The sequence below is a fragment of the Coptis chinensis genome, chromosome 3 (assembly GCF_015680905.1).
Source record: "Coptis chinensis isolate HL-2020 chromosome 3, ASM1568090v1, whole genome shotgun sequence".
NCBI lineage: Eukaryota > Viridiplantae > Streptophyta > Magnoliopsida > Ranunculales > Ranunculaceae > Coptis > Coptis chinensis.
Window position 1 is genome coordinate 29,864,129 of NC_141458.1, and position 22,381 is coordinate 29,886,509.

General features: G+C 42.2%; 3 protein-coding genes across 3 annotated transcripts; all 3 read left to right on the forward strand.

Moving 5' to 3' along the window:
* Positions 1-619: 619 nt before the first annotated feature.
* Positions 620-2,176, forward strand: LOC147509081 (uncharacterized). Its single transcript, XM_086597709.1, has 2 exons — positions 620-923; positions 1,326-2,176. The coding sequence occupies exons 1-2, from the start codon at positions 620-622 to the stop codon at positions 2,174-2,176; spliced, it is 1,155 nt and encodes a 384-aa protein (XP_086453835.1).
* Positions 2,177-4,787: 2,611 nt separating this feature from the next.
* Positions 4,788-5,234, forward strand: LOC147509082 (uncharacterized). The gene has a single exon (XM_086597710.1). The coding sequence runs from the start codon at positions 4,788-4,790 to the stop codon at positions 5,232-5,234; it is 447 nt and encodes a 148-aa protein (XP_086453836.1).
* A 1,785-nt stretch (positions 5,235-7,019) lies between these two features.
* On the forward strand, positions 7,020-7,532 carry LOC147509083 (uncharacterized). Its single transcript, XM_086597711.1, has one exon. It carries the CDS (start codon positions 7,020-7,022, stop codon positions 7,530-7,532), a length of 513 nt encoding a protein of 170 aa, XP_086453837.1.
* The last annotated feature ends 14,849 nt before the right edge of the window (positions 7,533-22,381 follow it).

Below are 22,381 nucleotides of genomic sequence, written 5' to 3' on the forward strand. Positions count from 1 at the left end.
AAAATAGTGTTTATTAAGTAAGTATACAAATAGTTTTGTTTTCGATACTGATCATTGACAATTTCATCATCTATCTATTTGTAGGAACACTTGTGATGCATTAGTAGAACTTTATTCAAATGTTATATATCGCATGAAGGAGATTCATTTTCAAACATTGGTCTTGTTGGTGGACAGTGGCGGAGCCATGTATAGGCTAGGTAGGGCATAGGCCCCCCCTGAATTTGTGTAAAAAAAATACTAGTACTAAACAAAACTCCCACATACACAGTCCACAATTGAACCCAAAAATAAAAATAAAACTAATTGCTTAGCAGCTTAGGCCCGCCCACATGTTTCTATTTTTGATTATTGGGTGAAGGGTTTTTTTTAGGTTTGGGATTGTTGTTGTTGTTGTTGGATCAAATGGGTCGGTTGGTTAGTTCGGGTTTGGCGAAGAATGGTCTTTGGGAATTATTCTCATATGCTCCTGTGATTATCCTACTCTCATTATTTGTTTATATTAACTGCTAAGTCTACTAGTCGTCTTGGCTTCGCTTGGGCAGTTGGGCGCAACCCTTCTCTGCATCTCCTAACTCCTAAGTCCTATCTCTCCCGTACCATTGAAGGAATAACAACTATGGATAAATTCCTTATAAAGAAGTCAAATCCTAATCAATTACCGACGACATCGACGGTATTAGAAAACACTCCCCTCAATCAAGTCATTAAAGAGCAACCTGCCTTAAAGCGAAGTCGTGTAGAAGTTGATCATACAAATCTTCCTTCGGATCTTGGGTTACGGCATCGAATAACAGATTATCCTCATAATAAGCAAGAATTTGTGCAACGAGCATATCCTTTTCAGCCTAAAGAGCACACATACCCAATTACACATACGAACAATAAAAACTGCAAGTTCTGTGCTACTTGGTTTCGTGAAGGTGATTGGGTAGAGTACATCATACATGAGGATGCAGTTTTTTGCTTGCATTGTTATCTATTCATACTAGACCATAGGGAGCAAGGAGGTGGTGATTCTTTTGTGATTAAGGGTTATAGAAATTGGAAAGATATACAAGCATTGTAGAAACATGTTGGGGGACCTAATAGTGCTCACAATGTTGCATATAGGAAAGGGCAAGCTTTACTAAATCAGAAACAAGAAATTCGAACTTTTATTGATAGGCAATCAAAGAAAGCTCGATGGGACTACCGAGTTCATTTGCAAGTAGTGATTGATTGTTGTCGATTTATTCTATGACAAGGATTAGCATTCAGAGGCCATGACAAGAAACCTACCTCAAGTAATCCTGGAATTTTTTTTGGCCTCTTAAACTACACAGCCAATCACAATGATGCCATTAAGACTGCTACACGATATTCTCCTAAGAATGTCACCTTGACTTCTCCTGATATTCAGAAAGATATTGTCAACTCCACTGCAGTGGAAACCTCAAATGCCATCCTTAAAAAGCTTGGAGATTCTTTTTTTGTTGTGTTAGTTGATGAATCTCGAGACATATCAATTAAAGAACAAATGGTTGTTGTTTTGCACTTTGTAGATACTCATGGATGCTTGGTTGAACATTTGTTAGGAATTGTTCATGTTCAAGAAACTAGTGTCATATCTCTTAAAGTGGCTCTTGAATCACTTTTTTGCAAGCATGGACTGTGTATATCAAGATTGTGTGGTCAAGGTTATGACGGAGCTAGTAATATGCGAGGTGAGTTCAACGGTCTCAAAGCCCTCATCTTGAAGGATAATGGATATGCTTTCTATGTTCATTATTTCTCCCATCAACTTCAATTAGCACTAGTTGTTGTTGCTAAAAATAACACCCACATTGTTTTGTTCTTTAACTTGGTTTCTAGTGCTGTGAATACTTGTGCAGCTTCTTGTAAATGTCGAGAAATTCTTACGGAAAGCCACAATAACAGAGTTCTTGAAGAAGTAGAATCTGGTGAACTTCCAAGTGGACAGGGTCTCAATCAAGAGATTAGTTTGGAACGGCCTGGTGACACACACTGGGGTTCGCATTATGCTACACTTGTCCGCTTTCTTGTCATGTTTCCTTTAGTTATCGAAGTTCTTGAGGTTGTGGTAGAAGATGGTCTAAATTCAGAACAAAGAGGAGAAACATCCGCTTTGTTAGGCTCTTTGCAACATTTTGATTCATTTTCATCTTATACTTAATGAAAAAGATACTGGGAATTACTCATGATTTATCAAAAGCATTGCAAAGAAGTGATCAAGATATTTTCAATGCAATGGCACTAGTTAAAGTATCCAAGGAAAGACTATAAAGGATGAGAGATGATAAATGGGATATGCTTATGGCTGATGTATCTTCTTTTTCTGCTAAAAATATTATCTCCATACCTAACATGGAAGAAAAGTTTATAGCAAGGGGACGATCACGACGTAATGCTGAAGATATGACAAATCTTCATTATTATCGTGTGGATTTATTCTACAAATGTATAGACTGGCAGCTTCGTGAGTTAAATAGTCGATTTGACAAAGTGAATACAGAATTGCTTCTTTGTGTTGCTTGCTTAAATCCATGTGATTTCTTCCTTGCTTTTGATAAGAAGAGTTTAATACGTCTTGCTAAATTTTATCCTAATGATTTTTCACCTATTGATCTCATGACCTTCCAAGATCAGCTAGATAATTATGTTGTCGATGTGTGCTCCAACCATCTATTTTCACAGTTGAAAGGGATTATTGAACTTGTTAAGAAGATGGTAGAGACGAATAAAAATATTGTCTATCCACTAGTGTTCTTGTTGATGACATTTGTAGCGACCCAATTCATGAGGGCCGAGGGTCTGTCGGGTAAGGGAGCCGGGAAGAGGACGGGGTGTGGGATGACGGACAGGCTACTTAAGACGGTGGGCATGGAAGCCAAATATGGAGGTCGAGAACCGAGGACCGATAGTGGAGAGCCGCGGCTCGGAAGGCTAGCTGACATGGAATTGAACCATCTAGACACGTGCCTAGCAGGAGGAAGGGCGAAACCCTAACGCCGTACGGGAACTCAACACATGGCACTCCGAGACCGTGTAAGATGAGTGGGCCGGATGGAGGGGCCCGGGGGAGGAGGAGGGGATTATAAATAGAATAGTAGAGGAGGAGAAGAGATAGATCACAACATTTGGCGCCGTCTGTGGGGAGAGAAAAGAAAGAGAGAGTAAGAAAAAATAGTGAGATGGCAACAAAAAGAAGAGTGGGGCGACCAAAAAAGAAGACAGTCGCCGAGATGGACGTGGAGTCAACAAGGAGCGAAGGGGAGGAGCGGGATAGGGAAGAGACAATAATGTCTGGAGCGGAGGAAACAAGGTTGTTGCATGAGGAAATATCGAGGTTGAGGGAGGAAAATAAGGGGTTAAGAAGGGAGAGAGAAACAATAGAGGAGTCGGAAAGGGAGGTGTCTAGAGCAGGAAAAGAGGAGGAAGGGGGAACGGATGCGGAAGAACAAACGGGGGTGGGGCTCACTAAGGAACAAGTCAGGGAAATGATAGCCAGCGATCTGAAGGCTAGCTTGGGACAGACCAAGGGAGTAGGAGGTACGGCGAGTCAGGTGGTGGCGGGGTTGAATCGCAACCCACTGGCAGATTTGGTATGGAAGTCAGAAGTGCCGAAGAGGTTCAACCAGCCAAGGTTTGAGAGGTATGATGGAACGGGAGACCCAGCGGACCACATTCATCATTTTCGGCAGCAGATGCCGTTGTGGCAGGAGCCACGGTATGACGGACTAAGATGTATGATGTTCCCGGCAAGCTTAAAAGGGGGAGCATCCGATTGGTATTACAGGTTACCCTCTAAGAGTATTGATAACTTTCAGGAGTTGGAGCAGGCGTTCATTGATCACTTCATACATCAAAAGAAGCGTGTGGTGGACATCGCGGCCTTGTTCAACGTAAGGCAGAGATCTGCGGAATCAGTGAGAGATTTCTTGTGTAGATTCAAGGCGGAAACTTTGAAAGTGGAAAATCTAGATGAAAGGACTGCGGGGATAGCTTTCGAGAGAGGGTTGCGCCCGGGAACCAGGGTACATGAATCGGTAGCAAAGAATGAGATAGCAACACTACAGGACTTGTATCCGAGGGTGGAAAAGTACATCAGGTATGAGGACACCATGCAGAAGGAGGTGAGAAGGCCAGGAAAGGCGGTGTTATCGTTGGACAAAGCGGAGGGGCGTCGGCAATACGAACCCTCTGACAAAGGGGGCAGCGGGTATCGAAAGTACTCATCACGGCCCGAGAGGGGCCGCAAAGAGGCTAGGAGGGAGGGTCGAGACAAAAAGCCTTATCGCGAGGAAGAGCAAGTGCCACTGAATAAGTTGTTGAGTGAAATACTGTTGTTGATTCAGAATTTGCAGGGGTATGAGGGTCCGCGAACCAAGCCAGTGGAGGTACAAGGCAGACCTTATTGTGCTTATCATCAAATACACAATCACGAGACGGACAGCTGCTATGCGTTAAGGTGGTTAATTCAGAGGATGATAGCAAAGGGATTATTGAAGGAGTTTGTAGCGTAAGGGGAAAAAGGGGAGCAGGCGCCTACCCAGGGGAGGATACTGGGAACGATCAACGTGATCTTCAGTGGAGAGATATTGAGCCACAATGCACACCGCGACAGGATAAGGCGAGCGGCAAGCATACAGCAAGTACATGAGACAGCAGGGCAGTTGCGGACGGATTACGGGGTCGCAAAAGGAATGAAGAGCATCACGTTCACCGACGCGGACCTCCGAGCCATCGACTCCCCGCATGAGGACGCGTTGGTGGTCACGGTGACTATGGGAAATTACATAGTAAAGAGGGTGTTGGTGGATTGCGGCAGTGCTGTGGATTTACTATTTCGAGGAGCAATGGAAGAAATGAACATAGAAAGGAAGCAGCTGAGACCCTCACCAACAAATTTGTTTGGGTTCAACGGGAGCATGACGGAACCCCTGGGGGAGCTCTTGCTCCCAGTGACTGCGGGACCTGTTACGGTGTTTTCAAGGTTTAAGGTGGTGGATGCCGACTCGCAGTACAACGCCATCCTGGGGAGGAGATGGATTCACGAGATGAAAGCAGTTCCCTCCACGTACTACCAAGTGATTCGGTTCCCTACCCCTACCGGGGTATACGAGGTCTGCGGAGATCAGGTGTCGGCAAAGAATAGCCACCAGAGTACAGTGAAGAGATTGATCCGCGGGTCAAGGGAAGAGACCTCGCGATCCAGGAAGAGGCAGGCATAGCAATTACAGTGCCCCGTCGGGGAGGGATCGGCGGAGTTAGTAGAAGGGCAGAAGACCTTGGATGAGATAGAGGTAGTAAACTTGGGGGAGAACGGTGAAGAGAAGTTCACATCAGTGGGGTCCAGTTTGTCTGAGGAGTGGAAGAGCAAATTAGTACGATTCTTATCTGCTAACCAAGATGTATTTGCCTGGATGATCGAGGAAGTCACCGGATTGGACCCGGAGTTCGCATGTCATAAGTTACATATGAGGGGGGACGCGAAACCCGAAGAAGGCGAAAGATCGCGAGGGATTAGACCGAGATACGCCGAAGGAATTCGCGAAGAGGTCGCGAGGTTGAAAGGGGCAGATATAATACGAGAGGTGTCCTTTACCGACTGGTTGTCAAATGTGGTAGCGGTACCTAAGAAGAATGGCAAGGTGCGGATGTGCGTCGACTTCACGGACGTGAATTCAGAGTGTCCCAAAGATAGCTACCCCATGCCGAGAGTAGACGAAATGGTGGGATAGAACGGCAGGGTTTAAAGTGTTTTCTTTCATGGACGCGTCAATGGGATATAACCAGGTGGCCATGTATGGGCCAGATCAGGAAAAGACAGCCTTCGTGGTGGAAGGTGGGACGTACTGTTACACAAGAATGCCGTTTGGATTGAAGAACGCCGGGGCCACATTTCAGCGGCTAGGGGAGAAAATGTTCGAAAGCAAGATTCGAAAGGGGATTGAGATTTACATAGACGACATGGTGGAGAAAGAGCATGTCGGAGGAAGAAGAGCATCTAGAGGGTTTGAAAGAGACATTTAGGATCTTTGCGGTTGTACAATTTAAAACTTAATCCGAGAAATGTACGCTCAAGGCCACTACGGGAAGTTCCCCGGATACATAGTTACTCACCGGGGAATAGAAGCCAACCCCGAGCAGATAAGGGCCCTAGTGGAGATGCCGTCGCCTCAGGATGTCAAGGAGGTGCAGAGACTTGCCGGAAGAGTCGCGGCTTTGAATAGATTCATCTCGAAGTCGTCAGATAAGTGTAGGCCGTTGTATCGGTTGCTGAGGAATACGCGGGATTTTGAATGGACCACGGAATGCGAGAGGGCGTTCCAAGAGTTAAAGGGTTATTTAGGTAAGGCCCCTATGCTGTCGCGACCAGAACAGGGAGAGAAGTTGTACTTATATTTAGGGGTCACGGAGTACGCCATTAGCTCGGTACTAGTCAGAATTGTGGGTAAATTGGAAAAGCCGGTGTACTTCCAAAGTAAAACACTGCTGGAAGCCGAGACCAGATATAGCAGAATAGAGAAATATGCCTTGGCATTGGTGTTCTCAGCCCTGAAGTTGAAACCGTATTTTGAGGCGCACTCTATAGTGGTGGTGACCAATTTGTCGCTGAAGCAAGCGTTGAAAGCTGAGAAGTCGGGAAGGATGCTGAAATGGGCAGTAATGTTGAGTTCTTCACGAGATCTGATGCTCGATTAGAACAAAGAGAAAAGGCGCAGCGGTGGCGGTGGCGGTGGAATTCTTAGCAGAGTTTCCAGCGGAGGACCCCACCGGGGAAAACGATGGTCATGGAGCCGGAAAGGATCATGGAACAGGATTGGTTGGACCCCTGGGATCGAAGGAATGGGTGGAGAGTCTTCGCCGACGGGTCGGCTACGCATAACAATGCGATGGGATAAGGCGGTGTTAGTCACGCCCGGAAAACAAACGAATAGAATTAACCATGAAGCTTGGGTTCGCGGCATCAAATAACGGCGAGAAATGACGAGGCGATGATAGCGGGCATGAGAATGGCAGAAGAGGTAGGGGTGAAAGAATTGACAGTGTATTCCGACTCAAATCTGGTGGTATGTCAGGCAAACGGAGGGTTTGTGGCGCGGTGCCCACGCATGGCAAAATATTTGGAAGTGCTGCAAAAGAGGGCTGCCGGGTTTGCGAAGGTTAAGTTCATACACTTAGGTCGCGGTGAAAACAGACATGCCGACGCCCTAGCATACGTGGCAGCCGCAATCCCTGAATCGGAAGAGAGGGTGATAAGAGTAAAGCGATTGGAGAAGCCTAGCACAGAGGGGGGGGAGGAAAGAGTGGCGGAAATATGTCAGGCCGAGGAGGAAGAAGGGGGATGGATCGTACCCATCAAGAGTTTTTTGTCGGGGGACGTGGTGGAAGATAAAGGGGAGAAGAGGAGACTGGAGCAGACGTCTCGGAGATACGTGCTCATAGAGGGGGAGCTATATCGAAGGAATTTCAGTGGGCCTTTGTTAAAGTGTCTCGGGCCGAGATTAGCCCTAGAGAAGTGTTAGTGGAGTTGCATGAGGGAGACTGCGGGAGTCACTCAGCGGGCAGAACAACGGCACACAGACTGATATCACAAGGCTACTTTTGGCCGCACATGAAAAGGGACGCCGTGGACTATGCTAAACGATGCGAGAAGCGCCGTGGTTCGCCGATGATCTTTGCACCAGCGAACCGTTACCGCGGTGTGGTCAAGTCCGTGGCCTTTCGCAATGTGGGCAATGGACATAGTTGGCCCGCTGCCCATGGCTACGGGCAAAGGAGATTCATGTTGGCGCCCCGCATTATTTTACCAAATGGATTGAGGTAGTGGCCCCGCATGAACAGTCAAGGAAACTCACGGATCAAGTTCGTGTGGGGGAATATCATCCGTAGATTTGGGTTGCCATATATTATCATAGCGACAAATGGAACCCAGTTCACCGGGTCCAAGGTGAAGGCGTTCTTGCAAGCATACAAGGTGAAGCAGGGGTTCTCGGCCCCATACAATCCAGAAGGCAATGGGCAAGCAGAGTCTTCCAACAAGGCCTTTATGAACAATCTCAAAAGGAAGCTAGAGGATAAGAAAGGAGTGTGGGCAGATGAACTTAGTCATGTTCTATGGGCATACAGGACCACGCCTCGGACATCAACAAGGGAAACTCCCTTCGCTTTGGCTTACGGGGTAGAGGCCGTGATTCCCACGGAAATGGTAAATGTTTTACGCGAGGACAAGGGCGGTGGAGACGGGGCTGAACGAGGGCATACTGGCAGTGGATATGACCTTAGCAGAAGAAAGAAGAGACGAGGCGCGAATCAGACTAGAGGAGTACCACCGCAGCCTGCAGAGGCGTTATAACAAGAGAGTCAAGCCGAGACAGTTCAGGGTAGGGGATGCCGTACTGCGACGGGTGACGCAGAGTACCAAGAGAGAGAATGATGGAAAGCTCGGGCCGAACTGGGAGGGGCCCTATACAGTGGTCGGCGTGGGAGGAGCCGGTACTTACAAGCTAAGAACAGCGGAAGGAAAGGTGCTAGAAAAGCCATGGAATGTGAGAATGCTAAAAAAGTTTCATGTTTGAATGTAATGAAAGTCCAGAATGATACACTGGAGCTATTTGTAAATATATAATACAATGGCACTTTTGAGGAGTAAATTTCACCATTTTACATAAACTGCAACGGTCAGGCTAAACACAAGTGAGGGCAAGAGACGCCCGAGGACGAGAGGTCCACCTCAAGATAGAGCCGCGGGTCGGGGAGAGCCGTCCGCGGAAGAAAGGCATACGCTGCACCGGGGGCAAAGAGAGAAGCCCAACGGTAGGCGAAGCTACTCCAAAAAGAGGCTGCGGAGGGGATGAGCCTTCCGCGGTTGAATGGTTCGAATCGGGCCCACGGCAGGTCGAGCTGCCCCGATGGAACCTAGAGTCAACGAGTGACTCCAAAGGGAAAAGAGGAATTCCCAAGCGAGAGGCGGGGATCACACATGGGGGCAAGAAGAGAGAAGGCCCCAACGTAGATAAGGACGAAATGAGAAGAAATAGAGGCAAGAAATGACGAACAGCAGCATGCCAGACAAAGCAACAATTAAAGCTAAGAGATTATACATGTAATCGGGAAGAGTGAAACAGTTTCTAATCACGCCAACATACGAATGAAAGGGAGAGAACAAATAAGATTAGTGGCACACTTAGTTGGAAGAGTAAGTTACAAAATAGCTAATACAATAACAGACAGCCAATGTAGGGCTAGTCTAAATTCTGCACCAGATCTTCGGCAAGGGGAGCTTGGTCAAGAGCACTCGAGTCGGGGACCAGGGAGGCGGCCTCGCAAAACGAGCCTTCAGCAGCCGGATTGAGGAGGGGCGTCCACCGACCGAAACGAAATGCTCTCTGGCAATGGGGTACCGCGTGGATGGATCTTCCGGCATGGGAGAGGGGGCTTTTCGGGAAGAGTCGGCCCTCTTTGAGTAAACGCACATGTTCCTCGGCAAGTTTTTGGCCACCCGCTTGTCGGCAGGCCTTGAAGCTTACCCGCGGTTGCTCCCATGTCTTGAAAGTGTGTTCGAAGGAGAGCGGCCGTATTTTCCTTATCTTTGGAGGGCAAGGCGTCCGTTGTTTGCTTAGGCGGTCGTTCACTCCGTCCCATGAAGGCCTGGTGGGAAGCTTCAGCGGTCTTCGGTTCATCCTCCTTCGGAGTTTGGCCATGTCCGCTGCCGACAACTTCGGCTTGGTGGCGCCACAGTGGCCCTTAGTCCATCGGGGGCCACCCGACCTCCTTCTCCAAGGATTCCACAGAACTCAGGGAAGAGAAGAGGCCGCGGATCATATAGGCCATGTCCAGGCTCACCTAGCAAGGGAAGAGCAGTCAGAATAAGGGTCAATACAGAAAGTGCAAAGTGGGCAAGAGAGACAGACCTTCTCCCAGCCGGCATACAAAGAGGTGCGATGCTGTTCGAAGGTCCCAGAGTCAGCATAGGCCAAGTCACGAGGAAGATGGGAGCCGTAGAACATTGCTGAGGCCACAGCAGGGTTTTCTAGAGCAGAGTCCTCTACATTGACCGAAATGGCCGCCGACCTTGAAGTAGGGCGAAAGTTCTCGAGTCGCATTACCACGGGAGAAAGCGAAGCGGTTTTTGCCGGGCCGGCTGCGGATGGGGAGAAGACGGAGGAGCCGTAGAATGGCTTGCAGAAGGAGAAGACCTGCGGCGCTTGTGGGGGGGCTCTTCAGATGAGGGATCCGCGGATAGGTGGGGAACAGCAGAGGCCGGGACAGTGCGGGAAGGAGGGACTTCAGTCACGTCATCGTCCGAGTCGCTGTCAAACAGCTTGATCTTGGAGACGTCCATAGGGGGAGGTGATGAGTCGGCGGGAGGGGAATTGGGGGGAATATATTGATCGTCCCAGTCAGTAAGGGAACGGAAAGAAGGAGATGTATATTGGCGAGGCCGAGAAGAAAGATGTGCGGTGGACTTTCTGACTATCTCCTCTAGAGCCCGAGCCCGGGCCTGAGACTTGGTGGTTTTACGAGTGAAGCCGCGGCGGTGGGGTTTACGTTGGGACGGATGGGAGGCGGATAGTGAGGATGGAGAAGGGCGAGGCTTTCGTTCTTTTGGGGGCGGAGGACGATAAAAGGGAGCTGAATATTTGCCCAAGGTGTGCAAAGAGGGGTCAGTCAGTAAAGGGGTTCCATGAGAGGGATCTATGCCGAGGACTTCAGCTTAAGAAGAGCCCAAATTGCGGATTTGCTCAAAGATTGCAGACTTCAGGCCGACGTAAAATCGGGACTTGGAGTCGGACTTCCAACCTGCACAGGAGAGAAATAGAGACAATGAGTGAGTCCGCAGTATAAGTCAATATAAGAAAAAGAGGCAGTAAAGCGAACTCACCACGAGGCAGGAAGATGAGATGGTTGAGAGTCACTTCAGGTGGAACCTCCGCGGACACGAAATTACCGTAAAACATACGAGGGGTAGTGATGCCAAGCTTTGTCCGAGGTGGTGAGTTTGAGAATGAAGGATTTGTTTACATCGAGACGGACCGCGAAAAGAATGGTACCCAACGCCACATCTTTGGTACTTTTGCGTATGTAATAGTGAGAAATTATGTCGCGGAGGACTATTCGGGGCTCGTGGTGGAGGTTATAATAGTTCGCGGCATACATGATACGCCAAAAATTGCCGATACCCTGGCAAGGGGGAATGTTGAAGTGGTTACATACGTCGACATCTAGTCGAGACAAAGGGCAGCGCAAGCCGCATACAATTTGGCCGATCGTGACCCGCAGGCATCCCGGCTTGGGGGGGACTAGATGAGGGAAGTGAGTCACGTCGGGCACGTGCTCGAGGAGGATGTCGTCTGGGATGCCATAGCCAACCCTAATCGCTTCCAAATTAGGTCGACGGGAGCGTGGGGGAGGCGGTGGAAGCTTGAAAGGCCGCCCGGTGGTGGAGGGGCCAGCGGTGGGATCGGCGGAGGAGAAGACTCCTCCGCGATACCTAATCGCTGAGGAAGTCGGACCGTCGGATTGAGAATCCGACATGGGAGGAAGCTAGGGAATATGAACGGTTTACAAAAAGAAATGCGAAAATTAAAGAGAGAAGAGTACCAACCTGGTGCACCAATCCAGCAGCAGAGGCAAACGTTCGAGCGGGCAAGGTGTGTAGAATGGAGGAGTAGGAGGAAAGTTAGAAGAAGGATGGAGTTGACTGTAAACAGGGGCGACAGTAGTGGGGAAGGAAAGTGGAAGGTTTGAAAATGGCGACTGGTAAGGAAGAAGTAGAAGGGTGAGAAAGGAATGAGAAGGAAAGAAGGGGTAAGTAGAAGTTGAAGCGTGGAGGGGGTAAAAGGGGAAAGAAATAGGATCGAAAATCAAGAAACCGTCAGTTGAACCAGAGGAAAGGTGACACGTGGAGGGGCAAGAAACGAGGCGACACAAACCAAAACCAAGCACGCGGGGAACACGCAAGGCCAATAATAGAAAGGCGCGGCAAAGAGAGGTTACGGAAAAAGGCGGTGATTTGAGTTCTCGGGTCCACGAACATTCGAGAGGTTCGCGAACTCGAGAGGGGGCATTGTAGCGACCCAATTCATGAGGGCCGAGGGTCTGTCGGGTAAGGGAGCCGGGAAGAGGACGGGGTGTGGGATGACGGACAGGCTACTTAAGACGGTGGGCATGGAAGCCAAATATGGAGGTCGAGAACCGAGGACCGATAGTGGAGAGCCGCGGCTCGAAAGGCTAGCTGACATGGAATTGAACCATCTAGACACGTGCCTAGCAGGAAGAAGGGCGAAACCCTAACGCCGTACGGGAACTCAACACATGGCACTCCAGAGACCGTAAGATGAGTGGACAGATGGAGGGCCCAGGAGGGAGGAGGGGGATTATAAATAGAATAGTAGAGGAGGAGAAGAGATAGGTCACAACAACATTGTCACTAATTCTGCCTGTTGCTACCGCCACTGTAGAGAGAGCATTTTCTGCTATGCACATGATAAAGAATCGGTTACGCAACCGAATGGGAGATGAATGGTTGAATGATTGTTTGGTTACATACATAGAACGAGATATATTTGATAGCATTGATGATGAAGCAATCGTTCAACGCTTCTAAAAGATGGGTCCTTCACATCGTCGAGGGCAATTGTGAATTGTTAGGTTAATAGAGTTGAAAAATGTATTTATTTATTTATTTTACGTTTATACTATTTATGTACAATCGATACTCATTTTCGTTTGTTGGGTGATCCTTTCTAATACAAAATATTGATTGTATAAGTTGTTAATATTGTTACAAGTGTTCTTTTTTTTTTTTACTTATTTGTCTATTTGTCTTTATTAGTGACTTCACACTAGGCCCCCCTGGAGGAAATTCCTGGCTTCACCACTGTTGGTGGAGACATTAAGCTCACTGCTTATAAATCATATCAATGAAAAAATAGGTATTTAATTATTCTTTATCAAATCTCATTTTGTTCTATGTTGTGAATCTATCTTGTTTTTGTCTTTCATCATTAACCTTGCATGAACTACTTCTATAGGAACTTTCACTAGAAAGAGCCAGGGGTGGCTCAAGACATATGGGGGCCTAGGGAAAGGTGAAAAATAGACCCTTTTAGTATCGATGTTTGGTTACGTCACTTGTTCTAAATGTGAACTTCAACTCGCTTTTGAAATGAAATTTACTCTTGAAAACACTAAATTGACCAATTTTAAAAAGTAAGAAAAAGTTTTCCTTTATTTTTTATTTTTTTGTTCTATAACAATTTTATTGTAGAAGTAAATATAGTGTATAAGAGATTCACTTTAATAAATCCATTATAAAATTATGACTTTTAGAGTTCTACATATATATAACATTTCATCGTGGGATTATAAGCATCTCCCATTCCCCTTCCCCTTTTTCTGGGCCTTTCCTAAACTGTAAATTAAAAGCCCACAACAGTAACTAGTTAAAACTAGTATGCTTCCCTACGTGGCCTAATATACCTCCCCATGCTTAATATGAATACTTATAATACATAATAATCTTTTGATTTTCTTTTATAAAGGGCTAGATGTGAACCTGGGGGCCTTTTGTATGTTGGGCCGTGCTTATTTTGCTTTATAGTTGAGTCGATCCTGGAAAGGGCATGGATTTTGTTAGGCTAGTACATGTTTTTCTAACTTAGAATTAGTATTTGTATTAACAAAATTCTTCTTACATCAGATTCCCTACGGCTATGAAAATTGAAAGTTAACCAATTCATGCTTGATCCGTGTTAGCAATTCGCCGAATTATTTACAAATCGAATCTTTAAAGGGTTATACACTTAATATTTCCGAATGTTTGAAAGATTCAGAATAATTCATGATTTTTTGCCTTGAAAATATAATACGGTTTTTGACGAATTTTTCAAAAATTCGGTGGTTGTTGGCATTAAAAGAAATGAATGAAAATTCAGTTGTGTTTTTGTTATTTTTTATATATTTTATGTCCTTAGTTTTACTTTAAGTCCCCCACTCTTACATCCTTAGTAATAAATTAATCCAAAAGCTTTGTTTTTATACTTTTTTTGTAATATTTAAATTATGAGCAAATAAATATAGGTACCTATGTAGACCGTTCAATTGGTTTCAATGTTTTCGTAGCTAAACTGTTTGGATATACTCGTTATGTTGTAGAGAATGACAAGTTGACAACTATCATTAATATTTACTAACATAATATCACGAATTTTTTACTTTTCGAATTTTTGCAACCAAATGTTTAAAACGTGTAATAATTAAACACCGCATAATTACCGTGTTGTGAATTTTTTACCGTACCATTTTTTTGAGTCACCGAATAATTCTTGAATTATTCCCGTGCCGTATTTTTGTCATATCCCGAATTGCTAACAAGGTGCTTGATTAAGAGTTCAAAAGGAGTTTTATTCAAAAGAAATGACACTTCTCTTTTGATAACCTCAAGTAATTAAGAAGTGGAGTAATGTGAAATTATGAATGGTACATCTACATACTTCATCTAGGATCAGTGACCAACTGCTTAACCAAATCTAAGAAGATTTTGTAGATTGAAAAACTCCCTTTTGAAAGGACCCCGTGTCTTCTTTTTCACTCATTTTTCTAGAAAAATAGCAAACCATAAATAATCTTTGACATTTCATGATTATAAATAATCTTTAGGTATCCCTTTCCAAAAATAGTTTAGCATATTAGGAAGTGGGAGACATATATGACTTATGTAAAGCAATCGAATTTCCACTTTCTCGAGTAAAAAATGATCAAGAAGATGAAGTGTGGAAATTTGCTTGATCACATTCAAGACAAATTTTACAAGAGTAAAACTAAACCTTTTAAAACATATAGTGCTCCATGTATAGAAACTTTGAGGTCCAAGCACATGAACCACCATTTTGATGGTAAAGCAAATGAATCTAATAGAGAGAAAATTATTATTGAATTTATAATTTGTGTTTTTCTATATGTATTTTTATTTTTATTGTTGATAATTAATTTTATTATTATTATTATTATTATTATTATTATTATTATTATTATTATTATTCAACATCTTCAGAGTTAAATATTGGCAAAAAGAAATTAAGAAATAACATGCTTAAAATTTTTAATTATAATAAAACTACTAATGCCTTTGTTCAGTTTGTTGAGGGTCAGCAATTTGTGACCATCTTCAGTTTGTTGAGGGTCAGCCTATCTGCTCAATTTAGAAACACCTCCCTTCCAAAAATTAGAACAAACCACCTCTTTATTAATAATTTAGAAGAACCTCCCAATCTCCCATTTCCCTCATTGAAATTAGAATAAGCCTTCTTCTATTAATAAAATTTAGAAAAAAAAAAACTCGTTAATGTCACTTAAAAAACATAATTACTCCCTATTTAAAGAAAAAAAAATAAAAAATAATAAAAATAAGATGAGCCTCCCCTATATGATTGCAATTACCAATTACATTTAGAATCCAAAGAAACCATGCTAACTATCGATCTCGAGTGACGGGTTTCAAGACTCAAGAAAAAAAAACGATGCGTAACACGGTTTGCATACTTGTCGTACATTTAGTTCTCTTTAACTTTTTTTTTAATAAATTTTGTGGTTATGGTTGACCTCTACCTGTATTAATATCTTAGATAAATTACTCCATTTTTGTCCTCCTCAAAAAATTGCCTAAGTTTCTGACACAATGGAGGGACAAAGTACTCGGTTATATATATTTCCTCTAGGTGATCTACTGCCCTACTAGCTTCCATAAAAACATGATTAAATACAACTTTGTTAACACTTCCTACCCTCTCCAGTATTGCAGCTGAGATTTCTGCATAGTACCATGGCGGTTTCTCTTGATTTTGAAGGATTTTTGCTGCCATCAACGAATCAGAAGCTACTTCAACTCGCATCTGCTGTATAAACAGACACCCTTGTAACCCCATGTAGATTGCTTTCAACTCCTAAAACAATACTGACCTCATTCCACCAGCACCTGTGTATGCTAGTAGCACTTCTCCTTGGTGATCCTTTACAACACCTCCACCTCCACATCCACCACCGTTATCAGAGAGTGACCCATTAGCATTTAACTTTGACATGTGTCACAGCCCAAATGTCTAAACAATTACAAAGTCAATATTTGAAATATAAATATCTCAAACATTACTATGTTCAATTGTCTAAAACCCAGGCTATGACGGGGCTACAACACATGCCAAAACCTAAAACCCAAATCATAAAAGAATAAACCCATGAATTTCCACCATCACTTTATTAAGCTATCTTCCGTCCAAACAAAATATCAAACAAACTCTAAGAATAAAAGTCTTCAATATCTTATTCTCATGTCATGCTGAAAATGTAAACTACGTTATTACATCCTTCCAATAAGAATCGGACCTAATAAAAGCACTAACGGACTGCTCCATGCAAGAATCCAAATCACACGCCGCGGTTCCACTGCCGTTCACCTATGTTTCCAAGAACACACCCACGTTGCCAAAACAAAGCAAACATGGGTCAGCAAAATGGAATTTGCTGGTATGAGTAAACTAACCACATAAAAACATTTCCAGTCTTTACTTATCAAACTAACACTTTAAATATATCATAACTTAATCATTCTCAGCCTGGAAGACAAGTAGTTCCGTCATTTCAACCGGCATAGTTTCTTCCCAAGCAAGACTTCTAATTTATTAACTCATTATAATGATTTATTTAAATAGCTAAGGAATTGAATTAAACTTACCGATAGCCACTGCTGTATAAGGGTAGGACCGCGTCCCTGAACAAAATATTATTAAGTCCTACCCTCTTGCAAAAGAAAGTTAGAAGTTTTATATAACATATGTAGATATCCTATAGGTATTCAAATGTAAGCCCAAACACACTCGCATAATCAAATCAATTTCTCTTATCAATTAATCAATTTCTTTTCTTATACACCCACTCTTTAGTAACTATGTACCTTAGGTCATTCTCGCCACATTCAATGAATACCCGGGTCATTCATGGCACATTCAATGAATACCCATTTATAACGCTAACGGGCCATTTATGGCACATTCAATAAATGCCCACCTAATATATGACATCATCAGTCATAAAACTCATTTCCAAAACTTGAGACGTGGAGAGTTCTAAAAGGGTGTGGTAAATTATTTAAGCATTATTAAACTTTATTGCATATTTTATTTCAGAGAACGGAGGAGTATCTTGTTTCTTGTATTATTGTTTACGCGTTATTAATATATCGATGTCTAAATGTCATAGCGTCGTATATCATAAAAGACTGAAATATCACATAGTAGTTAATACACGTACACACGATATATATATAAAAGTCTTAGCCTAAAGCCAAGCACGCTAATAGCCCTAGACCTATCCTAATACACCAAATCATAATCCGAGTTAAAAGTCAAACTTGGTCGGCTAGTCAAAGTCAACTCTGGTCAACAGTCAAAGTCAACCTGCCAAGGGTCAACAACAGTCAACCAGCCAGTCAACCAGTCCCAAACTCCTCTAACCTAAAAGCCCAAAGACTAAGGCCCAAAGTTTAAACTTAAGCCCATAAGTGAAATCTGAAATTTAAAACACTCAAGCCCAATACTGAGTTCGGCCCAAGCCCAACAAGGAACAATGAACAGGATCGCCTCTATCCCTTCTTCTTCCTCTACTGCGCACCTCCACCACCGATCAACCACCACAACCACCAACCTAACTCCACTACAAACCACACGGTTTCACTCCTCACAAAAACCCCAACCTTTCTATATAATAAAATCCCAATTCCCTCACCCTTCAAAAATCGCGGTAATGACGCCATTAATGGCGGTTCAAAGCTTCACAGCTCTCATATAACAATTCCACCACCACCAATCAGTAATCAACCAACACAATCAACATAATAACAATTCACAATATTTTTTAGGATGATGTTTGTGCGAACCGCCACCATTAACACCTGTTCAAGCATTTTCCAAGCTTCAACAGCCCACCCAATTTCAATTCAATCGACAGCAACAAATCAAAGATATAACTTCATTAGGCAAAACAGTTTACACTTCGCAAAGCAATAAGTTTTGAGTCCATATAAGAACAATTAACTATATCATTCAATGGAAACTCGATTTCATTCCTGGTTAAACAAAAAGATAAATCTTCAACTTTCCATCGATATCAGATGACGAGGTTACAGTATATATGTTCCTCTGCGTTAACAATCTTATGTATTTCTTTGTTTTATACCATTTAGTTCAAACAATCACACGCGTATACAACCATATTTCTGACATTTACAATGGCGGAAAAAAGCGATGAATTCAAAGAAGAAATCAGTGTTTTAGAATTATTTTCTAAGTGTAACATTTTATATCGTTGAAAGTATCTACTCACCGATACAGAACTTATTTGCTCCTCCTGTTGTCAGCAAGATCTCCAGCAAGAAACTTCTCTCATTCCTCTCTGTGAAACTCTCTTTTATGTAAAACTCTCTGTGTTTTACCAACCCTATCTTTTTCTTCTCTGTTTTTAAAAACCCTCGAAATAGGGAAGAGGGTGTATCCTATAAACCCACGTCTCCTATTTCCACTAACACTTATCTTATTTTATTTTATCTATTATCCATTATTATTAGTATTAGTATTATCCTAGGAAAAATAAAAGAAAAGGCGGGGTGGTATAATATACACACCTTAAAAGGATCTCGTCCCAAGATTCAAAGTAGAGTGTAGAGTAACCAAACAAACAGTATGTCAAACAATAAATCTTTATAGAGTATAAAGTTAACATATTACATGCCGACAACTAAACTTTAAGTAATAATGTAGAACATGTCAGCAGGGAGATTAAATTAAACACATCATTTACAGCTTGCACCCAATGATCATAGTAAACCAATATCATAAATAAGACATAATGTATACTAAGTATACACACCTTAAAAAGAATACACATATACAATATCATATAGATAGGCATACTAATACGCCGTCACATACTTTGAAAGTGTGTCCATATAATATAGAACCCAATAAACACGTATATACGCTTAGTATACACCACTCAAAAAGAATATAATAATTAGTTTCTTCCATTGCCAACACTTAATTAGAATCATTCTTTCTCGGTTCAACAAATTCATATTCTTCGAGTTAAATCATACTAAGAAGGCAAGGTAGTTCCTCTCACATCGAGGCAGTTAGTTCCACTCTTAGTATTTCCCAACTAATCCAAGACGTTTAACAATAAATATACCTATAATAATTTTCTTTTCAACGAACTTCCCTGTCAAAACTATTCGGTTAAAAACTCATATGTTTCATCCACCATCTTGGTGTTTACAAATATATCAACATTTCTCTCAGTGTCTCACAAACACCTCATGTTCGAAAATAAAAATTTTACATTATATAGGCTGATTCATATCATCAATGACCTATACTATGTCCACTATCACATAGGATCAAACACCTACAATGTGATGCATGCACATTGGCTCACACACCAATGATGTGCAAGTATACACTAGTTCACACACCAACGATGCATACTAGCTCTCTACCATCACATAGGATCAAACACCAACGATGTGTGGTATGCGCACTGGATCACACTCTAACGATGTACATGTGCACACTGGATCAAACTCCAACGATGCATACAAAGAGATGTTATATATATTGGATCACACACCAACGATATACATAACTTGGACAATATTAACAATTTCAAATCCAACCTTTTACCGAAAGGGTTTCTTTATTCCTTGGATAATTCCAATTTACTCAAATATGAAATTTTAAAATAACAATTTATTCTTTAATCAATACTTATTTAAAATAGAAAACTCCGTTAGGAAAAACAACACTATAACATGCTGAACAATTTCGATTATAAATTTCATAAGAAACTAATCGTTAAAGCAACCAGCATTTTATTTTCATAATCATACGATAAATTCTTACTTGCTAAGTATCAATAAAGGAACTAGTAAACAACAAATTCATACATACCTAACATTAACCAGTGCAGTTCTTAACGTAGTGTCCCAACTGTCCACATTTATAACATTTGCCTACTAGTTCATTTGGTTTAGAACATCTTCGAATAGTATGACCAACTTCCCCATAGTTCAAACAATTACCATCAAATTTCTTTAGCGAAGTACTAATGTCCTTATTCACATGCTTACTTGTTTGCCTATTATATGGGTGATGCCGACTTTTTCTCTGCCCTTGACGTGGTTGACTAGAAATAAGGTGTAAGCTGACTTGTTTTGGGGCATTCTCTTTAAACTTCTCATCTTTGGGTTTATTATCCAATTGTTCATATCTTAATGCCAAATCTAACACGCAATCGAAAGTTTATTAATCAAAGGGTATCAAATAACTCAATAGATATGGCTCTAGTCCACGGATGAACTTCTGGTTCTTCTTTACTGGGGTATCCACTAGATAAGGAGCATACCTCGATAGTTCATTGAACTTAGTCACGTACTTCGTAACAGTTTTCCCTCCTTGGGTCAAATTAAAGAATTTCTCAGTTAATTGCTCCTTAACAGCATTAGGAACAAACCTTCCCTCAAATCTTACCTGGAAATCCTCCCAAATCATAGTTCCCACATCCACATTATCCTTGATAGACCTCCACCAAAATAAAGCTGACCCCTCCAAGTGGTGAGAAGTCAACTCCTGCTTCTGCACCTCAGTGAGTTACATCTTAGCAAACACGGACTCACACATAGTAACCCATTTCTCAGCATCAATGGCCCCTTTCTCTCCCTTGAACTTCTGGCCTCCTAAAGTTGCAAAATCCTTGTTTCTCCTAGCAAAAGAATCCCCTAGATTATCATGTTGACCCCTCTGAATAGTTTGCACCAACTAAGTTAATATTGCTCCCAAATCAGCAAGTATGGTATTACTTCCAGTACCAGTAATGTCATTATCATCTCCATCCATCACCTTAAAACAAAACAGACTTCCATTAGTACTTCAAACATCTTAAACTCAAACACACTCAATCACCACATTTTTCGGGATCACCTAGACTTTCCAAATCTAGGCTAACCTAAGCTCCGATACCAAAATGTCACAAATTTTCTAAACAATTACAAAGTCAATATTTGAAATATAAATATCTCAAACATTACTATGTTCAATTGTCTAAAACCTAGGCTATGACGGGGCTACAACACATGCCAAAACCTAAAACCCAAATCATAAAAGAATAAACCCAAGAATTTCCACCATCACTTTATTAAGCTATCTTCCGTCCAAACAAAACATCAAACAAACTCTAAGAATAAAAGTCTTCAATATCTTATTCTCATGTCATGCTGAAAATGTAAACTACGTTATTACATCCTTCCAATAAGAATCGGACCTAATAAAAGCACTAACGGACTGCTCCAGGCAAAAATCCAAATCACACGCCGCGGTTCCACTGCCGTCCACCTATGTTTCCAAGAACACACCCACGTTGCCAAAACAAAGCAAACATGGGTCAGTAAAATAGAATTTGCTGGTATGAGTAGACTAACCACATAAAAACATTTCCAGTCTTTACTTATCAAACTAACACTTTAAATATATCATAACTTAATCATTCTCAGCCTGGAAGACAAGTAGTTCCGTCATTTCAACCGGCATAGTTTCTTCCCAAGTAAGACTTCCATTTTATTAACTCATTATAATGATTTGTTTAAATAGCTAAGGAATTGAATTAAACTTACCGATAGCTACTGCTGTATAAGGGTAGGACCGCGTCCCTGCACAAAATATTATTAAGTCCTACCCTCCTGCAAAAGAAAGTTAGAAGTTTTATATAACATATGTAGATATCCTATAGGTATTCAAATGTAAGCCCAAACACACTCGCATAATCAAATCAATTTCTCTTATCAATTAATCAATTTCTTTTCTTATACACCCACCATTTAGTAACTATGTATCTTAGGTCATTCTCGCCATATTCAATAAATACCCGGATCATTCATGGCACATTCAATGAATACCCATTTATAACGCTAACGGGCCATTTATGACACATTCCATAAATGCCCACCTAACATATGACATCATCAGTCATAAAACTCATTTCCAAAACTTGAGACGTGGAGAGTTCTAAAAGGGTGTGGTAAATTGTTTACGCATTATTAAACTTTATTGCATATTTTATTTCAAAGAACGGAGGAGTATCTTGTTTCTTATATTATTATTTACGCGTTATTAATATATCGATGTCTAAGTGTCATAGCGTCGTATATCATAAAAGACTGAAATATCACATAGTAGTTAATACACGTACACACGCATATATATATAAAAGTCTTAGCCTAAAGCCAAGCACGCTAATAGCCCTAGACCTATCCTAATACACCAAATCATAA

What these genes read in the sequence shown, in the direction of transcription:
- LOC147509081 (XM_086597709.1), top strand. Translation starts at nt 620, where the DNA reads ATGGATAAATTCCTTATAAAGAAGTCAAATCCTAATCAATTACCGACG. An exon ending in TGCTACTTGGTTTCGTGAAG is followed by an intron (nt 924 to 1,325) that starts GTGATTGGGTAG and finishes TAAACTACACAG; the next exon opens with CCAATCACAATGATGCCATT.
- LOC147509082 (XM_086597710.1), top strand. Translation starts at nt 4,788, where the DNA reads ATGGGAAATTACATAGTAAAGAGGGTGTTGGTGGATTGCGGCAGTGCT.
- LOC147509083 (XM_086597711.1), top strand. Translation starts at nt 7,020, where the DNA reads ATGGCAGAAGAGGTAGGGGTGAAAGAATTGACAGTGTATTCCGACTCA.